Source organism: Phyllopteryx taeniolatus, chromosome 1, assembly GCF_024500385.1.
Source record: "Phyllopteryx taeniolatus isolate TA_2022b chromosome 1, UOR_Ptae_1.2, whole genome shotgun sequence".
NCBI lineage: Eukaryota > Metazoa > Chordata > Actinopteri > Syngnathiformes > Syngnathidae > Phyllopteryx > Phyllopteryx taeniolatus.
Window position 1 is genome coordinate 6,884,382 of NC_084502.1, and position 26,374 is coordinate 6,910,755.

Below are 26,374 nucleotides of genomic sequence, written 5' to 3' on the forward strand. Positions count from 1 at the left end.
AAAGCCCGAGCATTGTGTTTCTTGAGATATCGCCAACGATTCACACAGCATCCTTGTTACGGCATTTTAGGTCATTTTTGCAGATGCGCATGACAACGTCATCTGTACAAAGATTAATTTTTTCATAAGTTAATTAACCTTATAAAAGGTACCCATAGTTATTACTTTATGTTTACTTTTCCTGTCTACGGCTTTCATATATTCTATAACTCAAGAGTACTTGGAATGTCTTGCTGTGTTTTAATGTCACACTGTAACATAAATCCTTTGTCTCCCCTCATTCTAAAAGCGTGGCAAGCAGGATAAAGCCCCGAGTCGTGTTTCGATGCGCAACAACGTCCTCTTGCTCATCCACAAACCAATCCCATTATGATCCAGGGCTGATAAGGCCAAACAGGATAGCCTGCAGTGGGGGAGCGAATCAAACCGAGCGCCTCTTTATCTTTTTTCTTGTCTCCCTTAGGATCAAGAGCACACTCGGAGGTGCGCTCCCTCGCTCAGCTGAGGATAATATAATATAATATAATATAATATAATATAATATAATATGTGGAGAGCAGCAGGAACAGAGGCGTTTTCTTCCATTCTAACACTTTCTTAGGCTCAACAATTCCATTGGTTCATTAAAGTGGCCTCGCAAACTGCACACACAGATGTGCAATTTCCATGTTGGAGCCACATGCTCCATTGTTATATTTTCAACTTGAGGGATTTTAATTAGGGCTGTCACTATTCAATCTTATTACAATCGATTGTCCTATAGATAATTCGTCGAGGACTCGAGCAGATGCCCCCCCCCCCCCCCCCCCCCCCCCCCCTTTATTTATTTTGGTTTGCATTTTGTAATAACTGCTAACATGCATTTTATTCTCATTTATGAAGGCTGGACTTCTATCCTTCAACTGCATAGGTCGGTACTAAGTGTGTGGTATCAACTCTACAGAATTTGAGACAAACAAAATCAGGCTTTGCTAAATGGTTAGCATTCACAATTAGCATTAGTGTGATTACCATTTTAAGTAAAAAAATTTTTAAAAAAAACTCTGCTAACTACCATTCAGTTCACTCATACATCATCTTATATGTACATTACATATCTAATAGTGTCTTAAAAATCACTTACAGACACTCCGCTGTCGTTTTTCGCAAAGCTTTTTCACTGGCCCAACAGTGCGTCCGTCTGCAATAGATGTCCGTGCGCTAAACATGGACAGTGGCCAAATGGTTCCGGGCGGCTCAAATTGATTCGAAATTTTTGCATTGACCAAATTTTCTGAGCTCAGCCGCTTTTTTTTTCACAGCCCTGATTTTAATGCTACATGACTATCTATGGTCTGAACAACCACAACTGATTTTTTTTTATCTCACAAATAAAGTTGGATTTCAAATGCATGTAGTCAGAGTTTCTACCTTGGAGCAAATCCAATGTACTATAACCTGATTTCACAGAGATGAAGAAATGTGACGATGAAATAAACACCTGCACCATTGTGGACTTTGCTGTAATACTCTTAATACTGTATCTTCTTGCGGTGTTGCACCAGTCAATTAACACTCTGAAATGTATATGTCTCCACAGACCCTTGTAAAGACAGCGAGAACAGTCTAAACACAATGTGCCGGGTCGAAGCCCTCACCCGCCAGCCGCTCGTCTTCGGCTTGCCCGAGTCGTGCCTCCCAGCTAGCGAGCCGTTGTGCGCCAGTGACGGTGAAACCTACCCCAGTGACTGCGCCATGAGAGCAACGAGCCTGCAGAAAGGAATTAAACTCCGGAAGATTCACGGCGGATGGTGCAGAAGGCTGGGTAAGCTCCCTCTTAACCTTGCGTGCATTCTCTTCCTCCAGTCCAATCCTTCACAACAATGTCATACTCGCAGCAGTTCGCAGATCAATTGCTGCTTAATATTTGACGAGGCAGATTAAGACCTCACCGTGATCTAACCCCTCTCAGTGGCAGAGATAAGTGGTTCTGAGGCCTTAAGGTCAGTCCCATGCAAACAGTAGCCTCCTCCAGCCTGATAAGAGCCTCCTGGCTGGCTATCAGTGGAAGTCGAACAGGAGGAGGAAGCCACGGTTGACAAGTAGCTGTCAGCATGTACTGTTCGTCTGATAGCCCTCTGAAGAAGACCAGTTTCCCCGCTGTGTTTTCATCAGAGGCGAGCACAGGAACAGGAGTGCAGGTTTAGGCGTGGACAGACTGTAATGTGTGTTGAACATCAAAAACAAGAACCGACAGTGTCAAAGGCTGAGAAACGCTTTGAGACTGCAAATTGGACACTGCAACATGATCCCCTGATAATTTAGTGGGCGATGGTGTGGAAAGTGTAGCATGATGTTAAGTTATATTTTCATCATTTTTTTTCATCTAATTAACCAGTTTTTCAATTTTGTGCAAAATTGTACTGTTAACTGAAACAAGCTCAGTAGCTAAAGGTTTGATCATGTACCTCTTTTTTTTCTTTTTTAGCCCTTTCTGCTCTGCCAATTTTAAATTACAGAACAATTCAATTTGAAAAATGGATATGTGGAATCCTATCCCTCAGCAAATGACAAGTTGCTAGCTAATCAAAATGACCATTTGGACATGCTATTGCACATCCTTGTAGCCCTTTTACTGAGATGTAGCACCAATGTCATTACGTGTGGCATTGGGGGCTTTTAAAGAAAGCGGGAAAACGAATTGGATTGCTGTACAAATTTGATCCACCGATGAGCAATGAAATAAATTCGAGTTCTTGTGAGCGCCGCGAGAACAGAGGCCTCAAATTGGATTTTCTCACTTCATCGCTAAATTTGCCATTTAACACAGCCAGTTAATCTTTTTCTTCACTTTCAAAAATAATGGTGAGTCGAATATTAATGAGTGTAATAGTTTATACTTTAACTTGGCCGTACAATCAAGTTTAAGAGTTGACTTCTAGCGTTATGAAAGTTTTTAGGGTGGGAAGGTTTGAGATGAAGCTTTCCATCACATCGTCAGTCACTCTCCCCCGGAGTAAATGTATGTAAACAAATGAATACATGAAATATTACCGCTAGCCAAATGTTTGACTTTCACAATGGGACACTCAAAAATGGGCGAAAAAAATACCGGTAGGTTTTGTTTGTTTGTTAAAAAGGAGTTAAGTTTACCAAATTATTATTTTTTTTTTACCAAACTATCACGCAAACACAACTTTCCATAGAACATAATCGGTAGCATGTCGATCAAATGTGAATAATATTAAATATAAATATGATTTTTAATATTTTATTTTTACGTATTTTATATTTTACATATTTTTTTCTAATGAAACAGTCAGGCTCAGAATTGACATTGCTTTGTTTTTTTTTTTGCTTTGGGTATTTTTTTTAAAATCAAAATTGAAAAAAGCAACACCATATTTTGAGACATCTGGACATGTTACAAATCAAACTTCTGCGCACAATAAATCTCATGCAATTTGTTTTCCCCGGAATGCATTTGGACTGAACCAGTACTATGAATAAAAATAGGTGGTCCTAACCGACCAACACTGGGTTCCTGTTTCCTTCCCTGTTGCAGAAGAATGTAAGGAGGAGTGTCGCTTCAACGCCGTGTGTGTGGTAGAGCAGCTGAATGCTCGCTGCTCGTGCGATCCCATCGAGTGCGACGGGACCTACAAGCCCGTCTGCGGCAAGGGCGGTCGCACGTACACCAACGACTGCGTGCGCCGCAAGGCCGAGTGCCTGGGCAAGACCCTCATCCCCGTCAAGCACGCGGGGCCGTGTGGTGAGTGGAACGAAGGGAGGAGTCGGGGTTTCCTTTTCCTTGTTTTTTCTCTTCTGATCGTCTTAAAGTTTGGTTCAGCGATGCTCTTTGAAAAGGGAGGGGCGGGTTTATCCTGTGCCTTCACTTCACTTGTTCATGTTTGAAGCTCATCCCTTCATCTCCAACGACGCACGCATGTTTCATTCACCCGCCACCACCTCAATCCGTCTTTGTCTTGTTGTCTTGTGTGTTGTCTAAAAGAAAAGCTGTTCTTTCTTGTTGCAGTGCGTCAGTCAGTCTGTCTGTCTGTCTGTCTTTGTCCACATTGGCTGTCTGGCTGCAGGTGGTAAGTGGGGTCACCCAATGGGCGACCTCATCAGATGGATGCTGGGGGGTGAAGCCTTCCCCTTTTCTCCGAGCGGATCGAACAGGAGGGGTCTTGTATCGCTGTCCTCTCTCTTTACTGCACTGATATGATCCATGAGGTTGGAGAAGTCTGCCTGCTTTTTGTGTTATATTCCCTCTCAGCCCCTGCCAAGTCTTTCATTTTATTCTGCATGCCAACGCCTAAACTCAAATGTATCCAAATGACTACGTTCCCCGTTTTCGAAAATATTGATTAAAAACCCGTGCAGCTGCAGTCCATTGAATATGAAATGCTCTTTTTGTGGTCAAATCCGGCTTGAATTTCATCCATCCATCCATTTTCTTTACCGCTTATCCCCACTAGGGTCGCAGGCGTGCTGGAGCCTATCCCAGCTATCGTCGGGCGGGAGGCGGGGTACACCCTGAACCGGTCGCCAGCCAATCGCAGGGCATATAGAAACAAACAACCACCTGCGCTCACATTCACAACTACGGGCAATTTAGAGTCTTCAATCAACCTACCATGCATGTTTTGGGGATGTGGGAGGAAACCGGAGTGCCCGGAGAAAACCCGCCCAGGCACGGGGAGAACATGCAAACTCCACACAGGCGAGGCCGGGATTTGAACCCCGGTCCCCAGAACTGTGAGGCAGATGTGGTAACCAGTCGTCCATCATGCCGGCGCTTTCATTTCAATCTAGTAAATTCTCATTTCGTTCCAATGGATGAAATGGCAAAAGGTGTTGTGAGCCGAGGCAGTATTTGTTGGGAGTTTAACGCTATATCTCATGCCTGTGAAATTTCCAAGTCATTTCATTCTCAGGGCATTGAATCGATCGCATGAACTGATTTGGTTTGGTTTGCCATGCTTACTTGTCGGTAGCTGTATTTGCTAATGGTGATGGATGTGTGTCAGTCAGATTTTCAGTCAAACTGTTGTGGTTCTCTTAGAAGATGTTTCGTGATCAGTTCATGCAACAAGCTTGTTACGACGGTCGTTGATGGGCAGAGGCCTCTGCCAGGCATCTTAACGACGGTCGTTTTGCATCCCAAAAGAGTGATATCTTTTGTGGTACATGTGTGTGTGTGTGTGTGTACCTCTAACTTGGAGGATCAAACGTTGTGTTTCCCACCAACACCACAGGCTGTCCTAACTTGCATGAACTGATGAAGCCTGTTGGGATGAGAGGCAAAATGTCTTCTTAAACAATGGAATCGTCCAGTTGCAATCAATCATAGCCCTGAGATCTCCACAATTGAGTACCACATAGTTATCTGTCTCTCCACGTTTTCAGCTATTACATTCAAACACGTATAATGTTTTTGTTTTTGTTTTTTTAAATCTCTTGTTGGGGCTGGTCCTTCTTTTTAAATAAGTGTCGAAAAAAAGTTTTTTTCTGTCTAATATATGAGCCCATTGGAGCAAACGCAAAAAAAAATGGAGCAGATTATCTAATCCATCCATTTTCTACCGCTTATCCGAGGTCGGGTCGCGGGGGCAGTAGCTTTAACAGAGACGCCCAGACTACCCTCTTCATCAAGCTCTTACGGGGGGATCCCGAGGCGTTCCCAGGGCAGCCGAAGGACGTAGTCTCTCGAGCGTGTCCTGGGTCGTTCCCGGGGTCTCCTCCCGGTGGGACGTGCCCGGAACACCTCACCAGGGAGGCATCCGAATCAGATGCCCCGGCCACCTCATCTGGCTCCTCTCAATGTGGAGGAGCAGCGACTCTACTCTGAGATCCTCCCAGATGACCGAGCTTCTCACCCTATCTCTAAGGGAGAGCCCGGACACCCTGCGGAGGAAACTCATTTCGGCCGGGATCTTGTTCTTTCCATAGGTGAGGGTAGGACCGTAGATCGACCGGTAAACCGAGAGCTTCGCCTTTCGGCTTAGCTCCTTCTTTACCACAACGGATCGATACAAAGTCCGCATCACTGCTGACGCCGCACCGATCCGCCTGTCGATCACCCGTTCCATTCTTCCCTCACTCGTGAACAAGACCCCAAGATACTTGAACTCCTCCACTTGGGGCAGGATCTCATCCCCGACTCGGAGAGGGCACGCCACCCTTTTCCGACTGAGGACCACGGTCTCAGATTTGGAGGTGCTGATTCTCATCCCAGTCGCTTCACACTCGGCTGCGAACTGCTCCAGTGAGAGTTGAAGGTCACGGCTTGATGAAGCCAACAGAACCACATCATCTGCAAAAAGCAGAGATGGAATAGTGGGGCCACCAAACCGGACCCCTCTACGCCTCGGCTGCGTCTAGAAATTCTGTCCATAAAAGTTATGAACAGAATCGGTGACAAAGGACAGCCTTGGCGGAGTCCAACCCTCACCGGAAACGAGTCCGACTTACTGCCGGCAATACGGACCAAACTCTGACTCCGGTCGTACAGGGACCGAACAGCCCGTCAGATTATCTAATTTCACGTTAAAATGTCCTGTTTGGCGTTAGAGCACATCTGAATACCTAAGTCGAGCTACCGTTGTCGTCATCAGCATGCAACCTTCCCTCATTACCATCACTTGTCCGCCAGTGCTCTGCATAAATGAAACAGTAGGAAAGACAGTGACAAGAGTGATGTTTGGTTTTTGTGCCTTTCAACAACTCCACCCCCATTTTTGTCTTATTATTCTATTTCCCTCTCAAAATCCTCCCTCCACTAGCGCATCATGTAGTTAGTTTGTGTGTGTGTGTGTTTTTGTAATGCATACTTATAGAAATTTGCATATTACTCAAAACAGAGCACCACAAACGTCAAAGCCCGATTTCGTTTTTTAATTAAACATCAAAAGAGAGAAGCGTAGGAGCCCACCGAGACAGTCAGCTCCGTCAGACTGGTGATATGCACAGTAGCACACAAAATGCACTTGCACTTTCTATTTGTCAGTGTCTTGGTAGAACGGAGACCAGATTAGATTAGTCACTGTCTTTAGAAACCCTGTGGAGATTAGCAGCCTTGGAAAAGACTCAAGCTCCTTGTGTGTGTGTGCGTATGTGTGCGATCAATCCACAACCCAGAGAGCTCTGGCAACACGACACAGTTTGAGTTTCTTCCTCTGTGATGGTTGCACCTTGACTGTTCGTGGCTGTGTCAAAAAATGTCAGCCTGGCGTGCGAACACAATCAGTGCCTCCAGGCTTCAGTTTCATGTCTAAGAGGTAGCACTTGGTTTTGTTGGCATGCTTACTTGTTGCTAGCTAATTGCTAATGGTGATGGATGCCTGTCAGTCAGATTTTCAGTCAAAGTCCCTCTTCAATATCAGTACACGTTTACATGTACTGTACTGTACATGCAACAATTATCGAACACTATTGCAAATGTTGTTCACAAAAGAACGCTTACAAAATGTATTGTTGAATCTAAATGTCTAAGCCTCTTAAAGTGTTATAATTCTGCTGTTTTACTAAAATAACTCTAAAGTCACCAACAGGAGATGCTATCTTGGCCTATTTTGACCCTGGAACATTTTCTTGTACAAATCCTGCACATCTAATTGATCTGGCAATGTTTATTTCGAAACGTGATGTTAAAAAAAAGTGATGAAATGACTGAAATGAGGATCAATTGAGCGCGTACGTCCAAGCCAGTGAAATGGGTTAATTCACCACCAAAATGTTCACCTACTGCATAAAGTGCATATACTGTGATTTTGTCTTTAAGCGTCATGTGATTCAGGAAAATGTCAAAAAGCCCTTCCTTGCACTTTCAACAAAACGGGAGAACAAATATCTAAATTGAGATTTCTCGACTTTGTTTTCATCTCCCTTGACATCACAATGATTTGTTGTATGAGAATGATTACGTTCAAAGTGGCGCTTTTGCCACAGTGCAGTTCAGTTATCCACAGATTCAAGTGCAATTGATTAAAACATCCCAACCACAAAACCTCCATCCCTGTTTATCTCATTAGAAGGGGAGAAATGTCTGTTGTGGTTAATTTATGGATAACAGATTGTAAATCCACACAGATGGCTTTGTCAGTCAATTCCCTCAAGATGAATTTGAGTCTGCAGTAATGCATTGATGTTTTTCCCCCTCCCATACTTATGACATCAGCACAGCTTGGTTCCAGAAAGTAGACAATGTTGGATTGTGACAATTCTTCCGCTGTTCTTAGGTGGCCAATCGCTAGTTGAAATACCGTGGGCACGGAAAGTATTCAGACCCCCTTAAATGTTTCAGCCATTTGCTAAAATCATGGAAGTTCATTTTTTCCCCTCATGAATGTACACACAGCACCCCGTATTGACAGAAAAAAAACGGAATTGTTGAAAATTTTGCAGATTTATTAAAAAAGAAAAAGTGAAATATGACACAGCCATAAGTATTCAGACCCTTTTGTTGTGACACTCTTCCTTGAGATGGTACTGCACCTTCATTGGAGTCCAGCTGTGTTTGATTATACTGATTGGACTTGATTAGGAAAGCCACACACCTGTCTATGTAAGACCTCACAGCTCACAGTGCGTGTCAGAGCAAATGAGAATCATGAGGTTAAAGGAACTGCCTGAAGAGCTAAGAGACAGAATTGTGGCAAGGCACAGATCTGGCCAAAGTTACAAAAATCTTTCTGCTCCACTTAAGGTTTCTAAGAGCACTGTGGCCTCCATAATCCTTAAATGGAAGCTGTTTGGGACCACCAGAACCCTTCCTAGAGCTGGCCGTCCGGCCAAACTGAGCAATCGGGGGAGAAGAGTCTTAGTGAGAGAGGTAAAGAAGAACCCAAAGATCACTGTGGCTGAGCTCCAGAGATGCAGTCGGGAGATGGGAGAAAGTTACAGAAAGTCAACCATCGCTGCAGCCCTCCACCAGTCGGGGGTTTATGGCAGAGTGGCCCGACGGAAGCCTCTCCTCGGTGCAAGACACATGAAAGCCTGCATGGAGTTTGCTAAACCACCTGAAGGACTCCAAGATGGTGAGAAATAAGATTCTCTGGTCTGAGACCAAGATAGAAATTGTTGGCCTTAATTCTAAGTGGCATGTGTGGAGAAAACCAGTCACTGCTCATCACCTGTCCAATACAGTCCCAACAGTGAAGCATGGTGGTGGCAGCATCATGCTGTGGGGGTGTTTTTCAGCTGCAGGGACAGGGAGACTGGTTGCAATCGATGAAGGCGGCCAAGTACAGGGATATCCTGGACGAAAACCTTCTCCAGGGTATTCAGAAACCTCAGATTGGGCCGAAGGTTCACCTTCAAACAAGACAATGACCCTAAGCACACAACTAAAATAACGAAGGAGTGGCTTCAGAACAAGTCTGTGACTGTTTTTGAATGCCCCAGCCAGAGCCCTGACTTAAACCCAATTGAGCATCCCTGGAGAGACCTGAAAGTGGCTGCCCACCTTCCAACCTGACAGAACTGGAGAGGATCTGCAAGGAGGAATGGCAGAGGATCCCCTAACCGAGGTGCGGAAAAACTTGTGGCATCATTCCCAAAAAGACTCATGGCCGTATTACCTCAAAGGGGTGCTTCTACTAACGACTGAGCAAAAGGTCTGAATACTTAGAGCTGCAATATAACAAAGAGTGAAACATTTAAGGGGGTCTGAATACTTTCCATGCCCACTGTATGTTCTGGGAACCTCTTTTCTTTTTTTTTCATCGTCACTCAGTATGTCATCATCTCAAATGGGAGTGAAATTTCTGATTTTTCTGATTTCTGATTTAACTGAATTTGATTTAAAACTTTCTTTGTAAAGTTTGAATAGGATTTTGGAAATATAAAATTCCAATAATATATGTAATTGTTTTTTTCATTCAACATTCCCAAAGATTCCTTCGAAAAATCAACTGAATTTCTAACCTACAGCTTTTTTACTTTTATTCTCCTAAATCATATTATCCTTCTATATTCCAGTTAGTTTCCTTGGAAACCCAATTTTCCTTTGCTAAGGTCAGTTATTAACACATAATTGGACGAGAAAACTATTTCAGTAGCTAGGTGTTCAGAATGCAACCCACATGCCTCATGTGGTGTGACCTGGTCAGTTATTAACACATAATTGGACGAGAAAACTATTTCAGTAGCTAGGTGTTCAGAATGCAACCCACATGCCTCATGTGGTGTGACCTGGTGATGAAGTCCGTCCAAACATCCATCCATCCATTTTCCGAGGAGCGCTGGAGCCTCCGTACAAACAGCAATCCGTAAAAGTGACATTTTTTATTTTCTATCGCGCTTGTCCTTATTAGGATTGCGGGGGAGCCGAAGCCTATCCCTTCTGACTTTGGGCAAGAGGTGGGGTACACCCTGGACTGGTCACCAGTTAGTTGCTGGGTACATATAAATAAACAACCATTCACACTCACATTCACAACGACGGTTTGTTAACCCAACATGAATGTGTTTGGAATGTGCCCAGAGAAAACCCCCGCAAGCGTGGAGACAACATGCAACTCCATGCAGGAAGTCGAAATTCCCAAAACCTCGCCACTGTGAGCCAGACGTGCTAACCGCTATTTCAACGATGCTGCCACTCCACGCTACATACTGCAAAACATTTGATGTGTCGCAATACATTTCCAAATCAATCATGAATTGTCCGTAAAGGGTTACAGTTAGGGCTGCACAATTATGGCCAAAATAATTATTCTGATCGATATTGTAATCACGATTATTAGTGTTTGGGAAAAATATGTATTTTTTATTGCACTACTTTTCAACTAAAAATATGTAATAGTTTTCAGTGCAAAATGAATCTTTAAATAAGAATAAATGATAGATAATCATAAAGTAAGTTGTAAATTGTGACTTTTTATTTGAAAATCCCTGTCAATATAGCGAATCGTCTCCGTTGTTCTGTTTGATTGGTCTGTCGTGCACGCTCACAAAGTGCAAAGAACTCCAGACGCTCCAACGATTGTTAATAGTTTCTTAGCGTGACACGCAGCCTCACCGCCAACGTGCTGAGAGGGCCTTAACCATACGTTCGCCCCCTGGTGGCTGGCTGACTAGGTTGCGGGCACAGCTGCAAATGAAGCGCTTTTCCTATGCAGCAGTGCCCGCGTTGTAAATGTGAAAAAAAAATCACTGACAATCAGACCCATTTAATTGTGGCAGCCAAAATCGCCATCGCGATTAAAATTCGTGCACCCCGAGTTACAGTTTTTGAATGGGTTGCGGTTCATGGATGAGGTCACATCTGTTTGTAAGATTTATCCTGTCTCCACTCCGCATCACACGCAAAACACACAGACGTTTTGTCTTATTTGATTCCAGATAGTTCAATAACGGCTCATCGGCAATTTTTTTTCAACATGAGCTCATTAGTATGGAAGATGAGGAGTGTATTAAATGAATTTGGCAAGAAAGATCCAGAAAGTGGGCCACGTCCCTGCAGCGCACTGGGCATTACCAATCAAAAAGGCTCAGTTGGTCCCCGACGTGTCATTGTACCTGTGTGCAATGTACTCTGTCAAATGTGCTTTTTTTGGCTCTTGTCTGTACCGCCCGCAGCTTGGTGAAAGGATGTTTGGATCTGCAACATGTCAGTGTGTGTCAAAGACATGCCTTCATTACTATTTAGAGCTGCTGCTGCCTCCCGTCTGACTAAAAGATGGTGGATAAATTCACAGTGTAGAAAAAAAAAACTACTCCAGACTTATTAAGAACTAATTAGAAATTAAGAAAAAAAAATTTTTTCTACCTTGGGTTTTTTTGTTTTGCTTTTTTTTTAGGCATGACTGACTGACCTGGACGGTAGGCCCAATAAGGGGGAACGTGATCTGAAAGGCGACATGGGTGAACATGAAAAGAAGTGGGAATAGTTTGAGGCTATGCTCGTGGTCTGCTCCCAGTCATTGAAATTGAGGCTGCCATTTTGATGATCGCTGGCCACAATGAACGCGAGCTTCGCTATTTCATCCACTGTTACATCGTAAATTATGGATATAGTTAAGTGTTGTTGTAAAACACGACATATGGTAAACCGGTATATATGGTATATTCGTATGCCGAGACTTGCCCGATTGCTCGATGGGCAGGTACTTGATAGGATCGATTGATAAAACTACGTCACAATGTCAGCGATTTCAAACCCACACGTTTTGCAGGCCTTGTGCCGTTTATTACCTTTGCTATTTCATCGACAAACGGCATAGATGTCAAACTTAAACCATGTCACATACTCATTTTGACCTATGTTATGCGTAATACAGTAGGGGAAAAAAATATTCAGATTCAAGGTGACCTTTGAGAACCACATGATCCCCAAATTTAATAAGGCGGCTCAAATGCTTGCGCCTAATGCTATGGCACAGCCTGGAGAAAATAGCCTATGTAAAGTCATGACTTGTGTTCATTTGTACCCCAGAGTCACCGCTTGAGGGTTTGGAGATGAGGCCATTGGACTCCTAAGCAGTTGCTGAGCTTTGAGGGCATATGTCACCCCGAGTGTTGTTTTCCTAATCAAGTTAATTTGAGGAAGTGCGGTGGGAAGCAGGCTGACAGCAGGCAGACTGCCAGTTCACGTAACGTGGGCTTTGGGCGGTCCTCCACAAGCGTAAATTGTCGAGGTAATTTGGGTCAGCGGGGTGTCAGAAGTGACTTGAGGTTGCTGCATGCCGCTGGGCTGTGACGAAATCGAGTATTGCCACACTTTGGCAAATTTGGCTGAATTTGATTGCGCTTTTCACTTCTCTGAACATTAACTGCCGACTTGGGTTGGAACTGGAATTAGCGACATCAGTAAGATAAAAATGTGATGCATTATCAAACTTCACAACTGCAAAGAACAATGTTTAGTCGATGCTCCAGGAGGTACAGAGTCGTAGAAAAACATAATTGCTCCTTACTGGTAACTTATTTCTAGGCAGAATTCATATGACTAAATCAAAACTGTCACATTTGCCAGTCAAAAAATTGGACATATATCAGACAGGACAGAGGGACGTTCAGGTGCATGCATTCATTTCCCAAATGAATCACTACTCTGTATTACACTTAAAATGCACCAGATTCTGAGTTGAGAGGCCACCTTGCCGCTTTCGTAAGTATTCAGGCATAGACAGACACGGCCCACGGGGTATGTCTGGTCCTTTATGTTAATAGAGCCTTTTCCTTCACTGATCTCATGCATGAATGTGTTAGAGCAAAAGGGGACGAGGGATTTCGATCAACGGTTGCCAGGTTAAAAAAAACAAAACAAAACAAAAACAGGCAAGGCAGTGCTTGGTGTGGATTGGCTGCGTCCCACTGCAGCGTTGGCTTGTAATGGACTTTTATTTGTGAGGTATTTCTCCCAGCCAGTTGGCCGCTGCAAGCGTCACCCGGAATGCGGCGATTCCAGCGACTGCATAATACGAACAGGAACCATTTGGAATTGCACCTGGACCCTCAGGCATGAGGGTGGAGTCCACTTACCTATGCATGAACCGAGCAGCACTTACCTAAATATTCTCTAAGCCATTTGGCAACACATTACAGGGCTTTAATGGGACTGCGCTCTCCCCACTGGTTTGCATGTTTCAGAACTTGGATAGAAGGTTTGCCACTTAATAATTTCCCAGGTGCTCACAATTTGTTCCAGGGTCAAGCTGTTGAGTCTCTTGAATCTACTTTATATTCTGTTTTTTTAGCACTCTTTAAAAAATGATGAATTATGTACTCACCTTTGACTTTGTCGACACGTCATGAACCCACAGGGAACAGTCGTTTAGTTTCTTCGCCTCGGGCTAAAGGCATTATCATCATTTTCTTACATACGTCACGTAAGTGTAAGTGAGTTGCAAACTCCACACAGGCGGGGCCGGGGATTGAACCCGGGTCCTCAGAACTGTGAGGCTGACGCTCTAACCAGTCGGTCACCGTGCCGCCGTTACAGTCACTTTCATGAATAAATGAATGATTGGCTGCTTTGGTTCATTTAGTCACAGAAGCACAGATACATGCATGAGGCGTTGGGTTTAAGTGTTTGGGAGGGGCAAAAGTATTAAGAATCCCGCAGGACTATGTTGAAAATGCTCCAAAAACTATTTCCTCCAACTGAAAGAAAAATGAAATAAAGCTTCAATTTCTTACTGTGCAGCAAGAATTGGTTTTACACTTGGGGAGATGTCTTTTCTTTTCTTTTCTTTTTTTTTTTTGTCCCTGACACGCTCTCCTATTAATAAATCAGGCGGAAATGTTGCCCCTCGGAGGTAGCGTGTGATAAAAACAGTTTTGGATAGAAATACTTTTTTACAAGGCAAATGGGAGACGAAGGCGTTATCGCAAGTTGAGGTTTCTTGCAAGTTTGGCTGGTGAACTCTTGCACAGGCCGAAGTTACGCTGAAGCTTGCAGACTTCGAAAAGGGTTGCAGAGGAGTCATTTGCTTTCAAAGCTAGCCTGAATTCAACTTGTGCTAAACAGCTTACATGTTTATGTACACCTCCGTTCTCTCTCATTATTTAGTAGACAACGAACGATCTATATAAGCTCTCAGAAGTCCCCAAACAAGTACATGGTCAATTAGTGTTATATTGAATATTAACAGACGATTAGCACTTCAAGGGTTATCACTTTCCCCACAATTCAACCAGAAAATGTCTGTGTTTGTTTTCTATATAATTACAGTTTTCCTCACAGAATCCTAATCAATTCTCTGGAGAACTGATTGTCTAGGACGTTGATGCTTATTTCATATAGTCAGAGAATAGCATGCTCGTTTTGTCTGTCAGTGGTTGATATAACGCGTTGCTCACAAATCACTCATAAGGCCCCAAGCATGCTAAGCTATCAAGCGATTTAATCCCATCATGTTCACACTACTGTTCGACAATAGAGACACTTAACCTCCACACCTTCTGACAAAAAAAATCCCACCAAAAAATAAAGAGCCCAAGAATGAAGACTTTAGTCACTCTGAGGCTTCACTGGCAATTTTTCATCGAGATTTATTTGCTGCTCTGACCTGTAGACGCGACACATTTGGCAGAAAGATCCATCCTTCATGGCTGAGGGCTCTGATGAAAGTCGCCTCTCGCGTGCTTTCGATGCTGAAGTGCACACCACCCCGACCGCGAGACTTCAATCTAATACTTCCATTGAATCGTGAGGTTTGAAAGAATTGCTCGAGTCGGGGCGGCAGGCTCCGGTGAAACGACTGTTCGGGTTTCCTATAATCCTGAACAACTCGGGTCGCGTCTGCCCCGCCTACACCCGTCTTCCGAGAACTGTCGGTGCAGAATCCAGCCTTCGTTCTAATGAAGCTGTGCTGGAGTGGAAGCAGAGAGACTGGAGCCGACACCTCTCTGTGATGTTCACATTTCATATCTGCCTCTGCCCAGGAGCTCGCCGCTTTTAAATTATTAAGCAGATGCCTCTTTCTTCTTTCTTTTCCTCATTATTATTTGTGTATTATTTCTGTCTCTTTTCTATATTTTTTACTTTCTTTGGGTGAAGCCTCTGAAGGGGCACATTGGGAATGTCAATCAATTCCGCCGTTTATGTGGTTGTGCGACCATTGTTCAGAGGCTGTTTCATCTCTGCTGTGCCACGGGGCAGCATTTTTTTGTCTTGGCTTTTCTCCATGCCACCAGTTTGAGTAGACCCCTCAAAGATTCAGAATACATTAGGATAGGTACATGACAGGAAGATGAAGCGTCGCAGAAAACAGCGTGGTATTGCATAGTCCCCTGTAGATTCCTTTTTAACAGCTCTCAGTGTAGCTCTACTCCAACTTGTGACCTTTGCCTGTTCTAACCCAAGACCGTTCTCCAACCTCTGCGTGATATCACCAATCCCCATCACCGTTTCATTCTAACACTCTGTCTTCTGGGTTGTTGGCCTTCAGATCTCCACACGCCAAGTCCCTGCTTGGATAAGGTGTGCCATCACGGCGCAGTGTGCGTGGTCAGAAACGATGAGCCCGTGTGCGAGTGCCTGGAAGCCTGCCCCCAAACGTCAGACCCTGTGTGCGGATCTGACGGCAGCAGCTATGGCAGCCCCTGTGAGATGCGAGCGATGGGCTGCGCTCTGCAGAAAGACATCCACATCCAGCATAAAGGACCCTGCGGTGAGTGTCTGCATGCTAGACTGACAGAACAAAGACATGCTGGGACCTCATTCAGAAGCTCCGAGAATCATACATTATGCTGTCGCTTTGCATAAAATAAGTTCCTGGTGTTTTGTACAAATTTGTACTGGATTTAGTCGACTGATACAGTATTTCAGCTGTATTGTATGTCATTTCAAAAGGATGTCATATATGTTGAATGCAAAACAAAAAAAGTCATGATGAGGTTAGAATTTGTCTAACTTGTTAAATTTACAATTGAGTGTGATAAAATATCACATCAACATTACAATAATTAAAGGTTTTGTTGTCTACTTTAACACGTCAAAGGTTTAGAATATGTTTTTAATTGTAGATTTGTTGATTGATTGAATGTCTCTTATAACTTGAATTGTTAATTTGCTCTGTACTTTCATTTCAGCGTGAACTCACACACTTAATACTGGCCTCTCATGTGCTTGTGAAGTAAAAAGTAAAAAACAAAACCAAAATCGGCATGACCACATTACGGGTAACCTTTCATTGCTCAGTGGCTCTCCGTACTGTGTTTTTATGTTTTTATTTCGCCAAAGTATTTTCTGTCAAATGGCTGTCTTTTGTCGTATTAGATACTAGAGCAGCTTCAACTACCAGAGACTAATTCCTTGTGTGTTTTTTACATACTTGGCAAATAAAGATGATTCTGATCGATATATATATATATATATATATATATATATATATATATATATATATATATATATATATATATATATATATATATTGGGCTTTACACAATCAGGATTTTTGGGGCCAATCACCGATCAGCGAGTTGAAAAAAACGATAACCGATCACCGATCCGATCACATGATGGAGCAATGTGTCTATTTAAATGACCTGTTCATTTACTGTATATACTTGTGTACTTAATTGCTCCAAAACATTTTTTCACAATAAATAATGTATCTTCGTGCATCTATTGCATAGTGACAGAACAAATGAACGGTCTTCTATTAGACGGTACGAAGTACGTACAGTAAGTTATGTATCCACCTTTTGTGACATTTTTATTTGTTGGTGTGCGGTGAGATTTTTCAATTGTAAAATATGTTCCTTAGTTCCACAAAGGTTGGAAATCACTGCTCGAGTCAGGTCATGTATTATAATCAGTCAGAAATAACATGACAGAAATAATGGGCGCTAACTTACTGTAATTCAATTACTTTATTGTAATTAAATTACTTCGCACACACCAAAACTTTAGAGCATGATTCGACAGAACGCCTGCATGTTCGCTTACAACAGTTAGTGCTAGCACTAGCTTGCTAGGCTACATAACGTTTTGGTACCTGTTTGCAAGCCTTTTATCGTATTGAAAGTATGGGAACATACCTCAAGCGAGCCTTAAACGAACGTCCTGTCCTGTCCTGTCCTGTCCTGAGCAGCGGTGACCACCACCACACGTTTTTCCACATTTTGTCCTTATAATACAGTCGGCGCTATCCACTCGTGTTGTTGTCGCCGCAGTAACGAGTCTAGCCGGTCGCATTTGAGTTGACAAGATAAAGCCCAATGATTGTAAAAAAAAAAACGGGATGCGGTGGTATCGGAATACAATATTTTATTGCAGTCGTCTGACAGAGCAAATTTGTCTTGTCGTCTGATCAGGGCATTACGTGTTGTCTGTCCCACACCGCCGACATGTTTTTTTTAAAATAACTTTATTGGCCGTCAGATATTTACAGTACTACGTCAAAAGACACGCTACAAGGCTAAAAATAAACTAGCTTTTGGATTCAAATATACTGTGCACGATGGCGACGCGGAGTAAATCTCTTTTGCGGAGCCGATCAATGACGTCATTGATCGGATCGGCGAATTATGACATTAAAACCGATCAGCCTAAAATGATAATTAATATCGGTGTAAAGTCTATTATGTATGTATATTGCCACTACATGCTTACGGATGTAAATGATTTCCCACGATGCTCCTCTCACATCATGTTGCATTACAATGTACAGTTTCACAGTCATGCAACCTTTACGGTGATTGATCTAAAAAAAAAAATGTATAAAACACGATGTTCTCTAACACGGGCCAAACTCTCGGCTCTCGGCTCTCAGCCCTTCTGTAGACTTAATGCTTTCTCTGACCTTTAAGTGCCGTGTTGCACTTTAGTCCCAATCAAAAAGAACACAGAGCTTGTGTGTAATTGACTACATGAGTCACTTGGCTTTATCTGGCTGTGTCGGTGCATCAGCTAATCATTAGCACACAGGGGACAATGGAGTTTCAAGTGGAACAACTATCTACAGCTCCACTTTGCACACACACAGTCCCAAGAAGAGATTTACAGCTTGTTAAAGCTACTCAGTGAATACTCTGGATGCCATCTTGGCAGGCCAATTATCCCACAGGCTCCATTGGTGATTGAGTATTTTCTTTCTTTTTTTGTGTGCGTGTCCTCTCACTTCACACACACACGCGCACACACACACTGAGCTAAAGTATGGCAGTTATCGTGCGCTGCACCCTACCGCTTCACCCTATCTCACTCACTCAATATCCCGTTCGCAGCGTTTTACTATGATGGATTTTTGCTCTGCATATTTTGAAATGAATATCTCGTTGGATAAGGCTGCAGAGGGCCAACCGCAGTGATCGATACAGCAGGATTACTCTCACTTTTCAGGTGTGACATCACATTCACCTTAAATTGGGAACCACTTTGTGTGATTGTTTGCTCGAGCGCTTGTTTTTTCAACCTGAGGACAAGTTTGATGTGTTCCCTGCACTGAGTAGATAGAGGGATTTTGTCGGCGAGGTCTAACATGGATTACTCCTTCAATGCCTGCCTGTGTAGAGCCCTTGAATGGCTCTCCATCAATTTGAACTTTTGTCTCTGGTATGATGGCAAGAAGAAGTGAAACTAGCCCCACTGATGAGCGGACAGATTGACACATTTGGTGCCACGCCACTGGTAAATGACATGTTTCTGCACTCGTGAATAATTGCTTATTTGACAAAGCAACAGCCCAGTGTGAAATCCAGCCCAGTGGATGGTTGGTTCTTTGCTTTTTGGCAGTAGAGCTGTAAAAAAATGCCGAGCCATTGGTTTGCCAGGAATTAGCCATCTGCGAAACGATGGCCGTTATCATATGATTTATTTTTGGGCTGTTTGCACAGCTTTATTCAGTCTAATCACAAATGATTTCCTGTAATCCCAGTTAATTATAACAGGCTATTTCCTCGACTAACATTGTTTATGATGCAGAAACGGAGAAGCAGAATTCAATTTACAAGTGGAAGCTCAGTTTACGGACAAACCTGTTGACGAACAATTTGATTTTCTGAACAAAATTTTGTAAAATTACCTCAGTTCACGCACGATTTTGGCATAGCCATCGAAGGCTCAGTTGTCCTTTTTTTTTTTTACTTTGCCTTAGTGGCTTTTTTTGCCACACAAATATTACACATTTCAGCTATCTTGATTTTCTGCTCTAAATTTGCCATCAGAATGGTGCTAAAATAAGGGAAAACTGCTCGCGATATTGCCTAAATTTATTACGGTTGAAAAAATGAAGGAAATAATGGCTAAACATGATAATGGTCTTCACATTTGTGATCCTGCTGCACAGTTTGGGTTGGCAAAATCTGCCATGTGTACTATGGTACTACTACTACAACTACTACTACAACAACTAATAATAAGAATAATAATAAGAAGAAGAAGAAGACAAAAAATCAAAGTAGAAGTAAAAGAAAAAGAAGGAGAAGAAGCAGATGAACAAGAAGAAGAAGAAGAAATGTGTTGCTCTTTTCTCAACACCCAAAGTTACTTAACATACAGGCGCTCACAAACAAAGCAGCAGGTTAAAAAAGCCTTGGTGAATGCAGCGGGGGCGGTGAAGTGAGAAAGTATTCGCTCCGCTAGCGGCGGCTATCTGACGGCTAGCTAGCAGGCTCAAGAAAGAGGCGTCGGTCCCGGCTGACGAGTGTCGCACGCTGATTAAAATTTAGGTAAACATAATTTCATTCTGGGCCTGGAATGAATGAATTGCATTCCCATTCATTTTTATGGTGAACATCAACGAGGTTTTTTTTAATGCTTTCGGAGGTTCCGCTGTACACATTTTTCCGTGCGGATTTTAGTCATCTAATTATTGATGTAATGTATTCATGTAATTACTGACTGTAAATATTTACTTTGTACATACATAAGATGATGTGGAAAATACATAAGCAGCTTTCCATTAAATATATGTGTGTTTGCGCGTGCGTGGTGTGTGTTTGTGCACGTTAGACTCCAATATGATTGTATTTCCTTCCCCGAGGGCTGTAAAAAAATAAAAATAAAAAAATAAAATAAAAAAGTTGGTTATCTTTACAACTCGGGTGCAACCTTAGAGCCATATGAGTGACATCCGTCATTATTCTTAAGAATTTAACTCGACAATCCCAAGCGCCCCCTTAAATCCGCTCCCCTCTGGCATTTTTAGCGTTGGGTGACCTCGTCGCCTCGTCTCGGTGGGCTGAGACAGGTGTGCTTGGTTAATAGACATCTCAGCGGGATATCACGGTCCCCTCAGGATAGGGTTCATTCGTATAGTTTTAGCAAAACAGATAGAGCTCACATGCCTGAACGATGTGAGAATAGGAAAAAAAAAAAAAACGCGCCACACCACATTTTCCCCCCGCCCTTCTCACACATTTTAGGAATGACACAAACAATAGAATGTGCTATATAAGTCACACCAACAGCGGGAAATAGGAAATAGCGGGAGGGAGGAATAATGAACAGGCACAAACCATAGAGAATTCCAGGTATGTTGTGGTGGGTAGCGGGAGACAGTGAATAGGTGGTCCCACTTATTCTACACTTTCAATCACAGGCTGATAGTTTTATTTCAAATCCACTTCATTAGTGTGTTTGGGGAAATAATCAATACTCTGTCAAAGACTTAGGCTTACCAGTGTATCAAAGAATTATGTAATTAAGCTTTTGGAAAAACTATATCCAGACTCATATTGCAGATACATATGCATAAAAAAAACAGGGTAAAGTCTCTCTGCTGTTTTTTATTCCGAAATAGGGCTGTGTCATAATTCTGATTCGACTTACTTGTAATACGTTGTTTAGGGTTTGGTTGAACTGTTCAACAGTACATCTTGTTGTTTCAACAGATGCGCCTGGATTATTGCATGGCTTTTAATGTTCTTTTATCTGAGGTTTTGCTCTGTACAAATTCTCCCAAATTAGTGAAAACAATGCGCTCAGATACGCCTGACAGTCAACTCATCACCGTGAAAGTCATGAAAACTAGTTTAACTGCTCTTCCGTTGCAGTGCGGCTGCCCTTCATTCCGGAATGTTTGTGATGCAAGTTGTATTGAGGGTCAGTCGTCTTGGAGAGTCAGCAGAGGGGCACAGCGGCTGATAAAACGGCAAGGCCGCTATCGGGACACACACCTGATAACGGACAACACTCACCGCCACCACTTCCTGAGTTGTGGCGGCGCTGACCTGAGTGCAGCTATAACGACAGCCAGCTCTGCTTCGAACACTTATTTTTTGAACATATACTGTAACAATCTTCCCGGTTTATCGCTAGTGAAACTGTCCCGACCCACTCGAAAATCTGTGAAATAGAGGAAAATATAGTTTTACCCCTCCGTTTCAATAGCTGTATCTGGCTAGTAACCAGGGCAGTCTATTCTTCAAAGCCAGTCTATTCTTTCAAAAGCTCTCGAGACCGATTGATTTGTTTTGCAGAGAAAGTTCCAAACTTGGACCAGTTATTGAGTTTGAGCTCATATTTGAGGCTAGGTCGTTCTAAATGTCCTCACTAATGTCAACTCTGCTCTTGAGAATTTTTAGGACTCATTTATTTATTTATTTATTTCCCCCGCCCCCCGAGCAATGCCCTCAGATATGAACTTCAACAAAGTTACATTAGATCTGGAAAGAACATTTGTTTTTTTTCCATGATTTTCATAGCTCTTTGCCTCAGACAGACTCTGCTTGCATGTTCCGATCAATGTGAAAACGGCGCACCTCTTTCCCACTGCATTGACTGCACACCCTTCTTTTATTACAATTACAGGCCACACACTGAATCTGATCTAATTTCCTTGTAGATGAGACCTGTGCCAACTGCTCTTTCGGGGCGATCTGCGATGCCCAGAGCGGACAGTGTGTTTGTGCAACAGAGTGTGTGGACTCCCACCAGCCCGTATGCGGCAGTGATGGCACGACCTACAACAGCGAGTGCGAGCTACACGTACGGGCCTGCAAAAAACAGATGGACCTGCGAGTGGACAGCCAGGGAGAGTGCAGTAAGAAGCGCATGCTTATATTCATTGTGGCAAACTGCGAACTGATTATATATGAATCACTTTGGGGAAAAAAATAGGATACCATGATTAAAAGATTACAATAGTGGTGTTGTTCATTACCACTAAATATTTAAGCAGACAAATGCAAAAACCTGGACAGTCCAGTTGGTATGTTTATTATCAACAAAAGGTAATTTTTTTTGTGCATGCCCTGTTAAAAGTCTTAATAATGGTGAATTCTAAAGTCATTGAAAACACATGAACTAGAATGGCACTCAGGAGAGTGCAGACCGATGCCAAGGCCTAAAGTCCTAATTTGGATCATCAGAGAATTGTACAGCATAGAGACTCTCGGACTGCGTCTCGGTCCTTCGATTTATTTATTTATTGTTATTCATAGCAGCAAGCCACATACTGTGCCATGGCAGGACTATTTCACTGTGGCACTGCAAATGGCCTTTTATCTTATTCTGCTTCCATTAGCTTTGGAGATTCCAGCGAAGCGTCTCCATTCGTTTGCAGTATTTGGCATTTTTTGGCTCAAAACTAATCTCGATTTTATTTTAAACAATCCCATCATGATGATCATTCAAGTAGAATCCTTCTCTGGACCAATTATTTGCACTACGTATCCTGCCTGCCTGCCAGGTCTACGCAAGGCAAGACAAATTGATGTATATAGTACCACAGTTCACACACAATGTAACTAAGTGTGCTTTACACCATTAAAAGCATTTAAAAACAAGGAGCCAAAAACAAAGTACCGGTTCATACAATTAAAAGACAGCTTACTAAATATACTTAATAATAAATAAATAAATAAATAAAAACCATACAGTGCAAGAAAAATCATTTAAGAAATGGAAAAGCTCTAAAATGCTCAATCATAAGCATGAAAACAAATAGTTTAAAAACATTGAAACTTGGGGCTCATTTCACTTCTAAATGCTGGTTCACCATGTTTTCGTTGGACTCTGTGTTCCACGCTAGCATTTCTTTTATGTATTCAGGACCTAAACCACTTAGTGATTCATTTTAAAGTCAATTCTGGAGCTGACTAGAAACCAGTGTAGACTTTAGAACGAGAGTTGTGTGTTCTGATGGCTTTGTTCTGGTCAGAACCCGAGCTGCAGCGTTCTGAATGAGCTGCAGCTGGTAAAAGCTCTTTTGGGAGAGTCTCGTCAAAGGTTTAGCTCGGGTCGAGTCATTTAAAGTAAGATTTAAGGAATATTACTTTATTTTTCACAGACAATGCATGTCTCTTTTCGTGTGTGTTATTCAGAAACCTGTGGCAACACTGTGTGTGCCTGGGGCGCCCGCTGTGTCCAAAGTAAGTGCGTGTGCCCACCATGCTCGGGTGAAGCGTTCTCTCCGGTGTGCGGAAGTGACGGCACCACCTACGAGAACGAGTGTGAACTCCGCCTCTCCTCGTGCGTGCAGAAGACGAGAATCGACGTGGCGAGAGCCGGCAGCTGTGATGAAGGTAAGGAAATGGAGTTTAAAATAGCATCGTTATGTTAACCGATCTGCCGTTGAAGATGTGTAAACATCGTAATCAGCTGACCTGAAGTACAGTAGTCAGTCGTCTGTTCGTTTTTTTTGCTAATGGGCTCACGTGCCGCCCGCCGCACGCTAACGAAGTGGCATAGAGAGAATGTGCTGGAACTGTGTGTCCTTAAATGAAGCCCATCATGAGGAACGTCAATGAACTCTGGCTGATTAAGGGCTTGTCAGTTGGACATTTCTAAATAATTTTGACACGCTTTGCTTTCTTTTGTTGCGTGAATTCGGAGATTCAAGCACATGCATTGATGCAAGTTTGCATCTAAAAATGTGGAAACAAATAATAGGAGCCCAATCCATCAAAGATTTTAAACTCAATTAAAAAAAAAAATATTAGCTCAGTGGGATCATTGATTGTCTTATTTACACTATGGGTGGGCAATAGTTCACAGTTCTGAGGACCTGGGTTCAATCCCCGACCCCGCCGGTGTGGAGTTTGGATGCCTGCGTGGGTTTTCTCCGGGCATTATTTGGGGACTCTAAATTGCCCGTAGGTGTGAATGTGAGTGCGAATGGTTGTTTGTTTGTATGTGCCCTGCGATTGGCTGGCAACCAGTTCAGGGTGTACCCCGCCTCCTGCCCGATGATAGCTGGGATAGGCTCCAGCGCTCCCGCGACCGAGGAGAAGCGGCTCAGAAAATGGATGGATGGAGTCATATTTGTTTGAGTAAATAATAAACACATAAATAAATAATTATAAGAAAAAGTATTTTCAAAGAGATATGAAACGTAAACTGTGGCGATGACGTTCAAAGCATGACAGTCTGATCCATTTATTGAGGGTGGTGGCATTGACGGCATAAATGTTTTAAAGTGAACCTTTTCTGAACCTAAATTTGTCATTGCATGTATCTGTTTAGCTGCTCTTCCTTTATTTGCCATGCAATTTCACTATTGCCTCTTATAGCAGATGACCGTCAATTTGTTTGTGCTGTGACTAATAAAGTGGGCCATTGTTTGTGACTCATTTTAGAAGCCCTTCTTTCCCAGTGCATTTTACAGAGATGTTCAGCCTGTAGTTCAGTTAGTGGAGTGTCGTTAGTGTTGTGTTGTATGTATGAATTAGATCTAATTCAGTGCGCAAATCATATCTGTGTCAGTGCCGACAGAGCCAGGCGGTGATATCACATTTCCCTTCCTGAAGCGCGACTCTGTGGGGAGCGACGAGCTGTCCTCTGGCTGTCATGCAGATGGTGGCACGCCGTTCCCCTTGTGGCTTGTGGGTGATCACAGCGAGCAGAAAATGTGTGAAGGGGAGCAGATTACACCTGCCAGCAGGAGGCTTGGGTGGTAGCTGCAGAGAAGAAATGAGGGGGCAGGTGGAAGATGGTGCAACTAGACTTAAGATGAATCCACTTACAGTTTTACAGCTTGCCACGATCTTTCTTTTCTTTACTTTTTTCCACTCTTTTTCCGACACCCTCCATTTCGTCATCCCCTTTGTCTACCGCATCGGCCGGGGGCCTGTGAGGCGACCCGCGATGCCAAAGCCCCTTGTGGTAGATTTAATATCATTTCATTGACTGAGAGAGTGACCTGTTTTGTATGTAGAGCAGGAAGAAATGCGCAAGTGTTTCCCTTCGCGCCACACTCTGGCATTTATCTCCCGCTCCATCCACATTCTCTGGTAGTGGCCCTGCATCAGGCAGACAGACCTTCGCCTCCCCCGAGGGCCCCCGGACTAGGTCGTGCTGCCTGATGGCTTAGTTTTTTCAATTTCATTCTACGCCTAGTTCATACTGTCCCCGAGCATCCGCCACTTTCCATTACTTGCTGATTTTCATTCAGAGGCTTACACAATAGAATCGCCTACTCTTGTCTCGCTCCATTTTGCACTCTTCTCTATCAAAAAAATCAAGGCCCTTGGGAAGAAAAATGATACAGACAGCTCTTGCGCTGGATGTGATCGATAGGTTTCCCTGCAGGGAGAAGACAAAACCAGTCTTTCTTGTTTGGCCTTTCAAAGCCATCCATCAGAAGTGCAGTATAATCATTAGTCTTGTTTAGGTCTTAGTTAGCCTGTCAGTCACTCAGTCAGTTAGTTAGATAGTTAAACTGGGCATAGACTTTGCAATTTACATTTGCTTGGAGGCTGATTCCTGGCCGCTAGTTTTTGAATCTGGGTCAGTATTTACAAGCCTTATAAGGCATAATCGGTTGTGCAGTGTACAGTGGGAAATGGAGAACGATTGGCAGCTGACGACCGCCGGATGAATTTCCGGCACAGATAACACAGTTAGGAGAAGCACATTGATTTGTTGTTAGCGTTGTATTTAGCATTAGGATTCAGAGTCTACATAAATGTATTCTCCTTGATTTGTTTTGACACTCAGCAACATTTTGAAGCGACGACTTGCGTGAGCAGTCAAACAGTGTCTCTCGGTCGGGAGACT

The 26,374-nt window shown here is 43.1% G+C and overlaps 1 protein-coding gene across 4 annotated transcripts in view; it reads left to right on the top strand.

The window, feature by feature from the left end:
- The window catches only part of agrn (agrin), a 235,913-nt gene that overhangs the window by 134,920 nt on the left and 74,619 nt on the right, over window positions 1–26,374 (top strand). For all 4 annotated transcript variants that reach the window (XM_061767294.1, XM_061767317.1, XM_061767300.1 and 1 more), the window contains 5 exons: window positions 1,580–1,804; window positions 3,545–3,751; window positions 15,879–16,100; window positions 22,221–22,418; window positions 23,701–23,901. In XM_061767294.1, coding sequence (XP_061623278.1) covers window positions 1,580–1,804; window positions 3,545–3,751; window positions 15,879–16,100; window positions 22,221–22,418; window positions 23,701–23,901 — 1,053 coding nt within the window. The remainder of the gene's footprint in view (window positions 1–1,579; window positions 1,805–3,544; window positions 3,752–15,878; window positions 16,101–22,220; window positions 22,419–23,700; window positions 23,902–26,374) is intronic.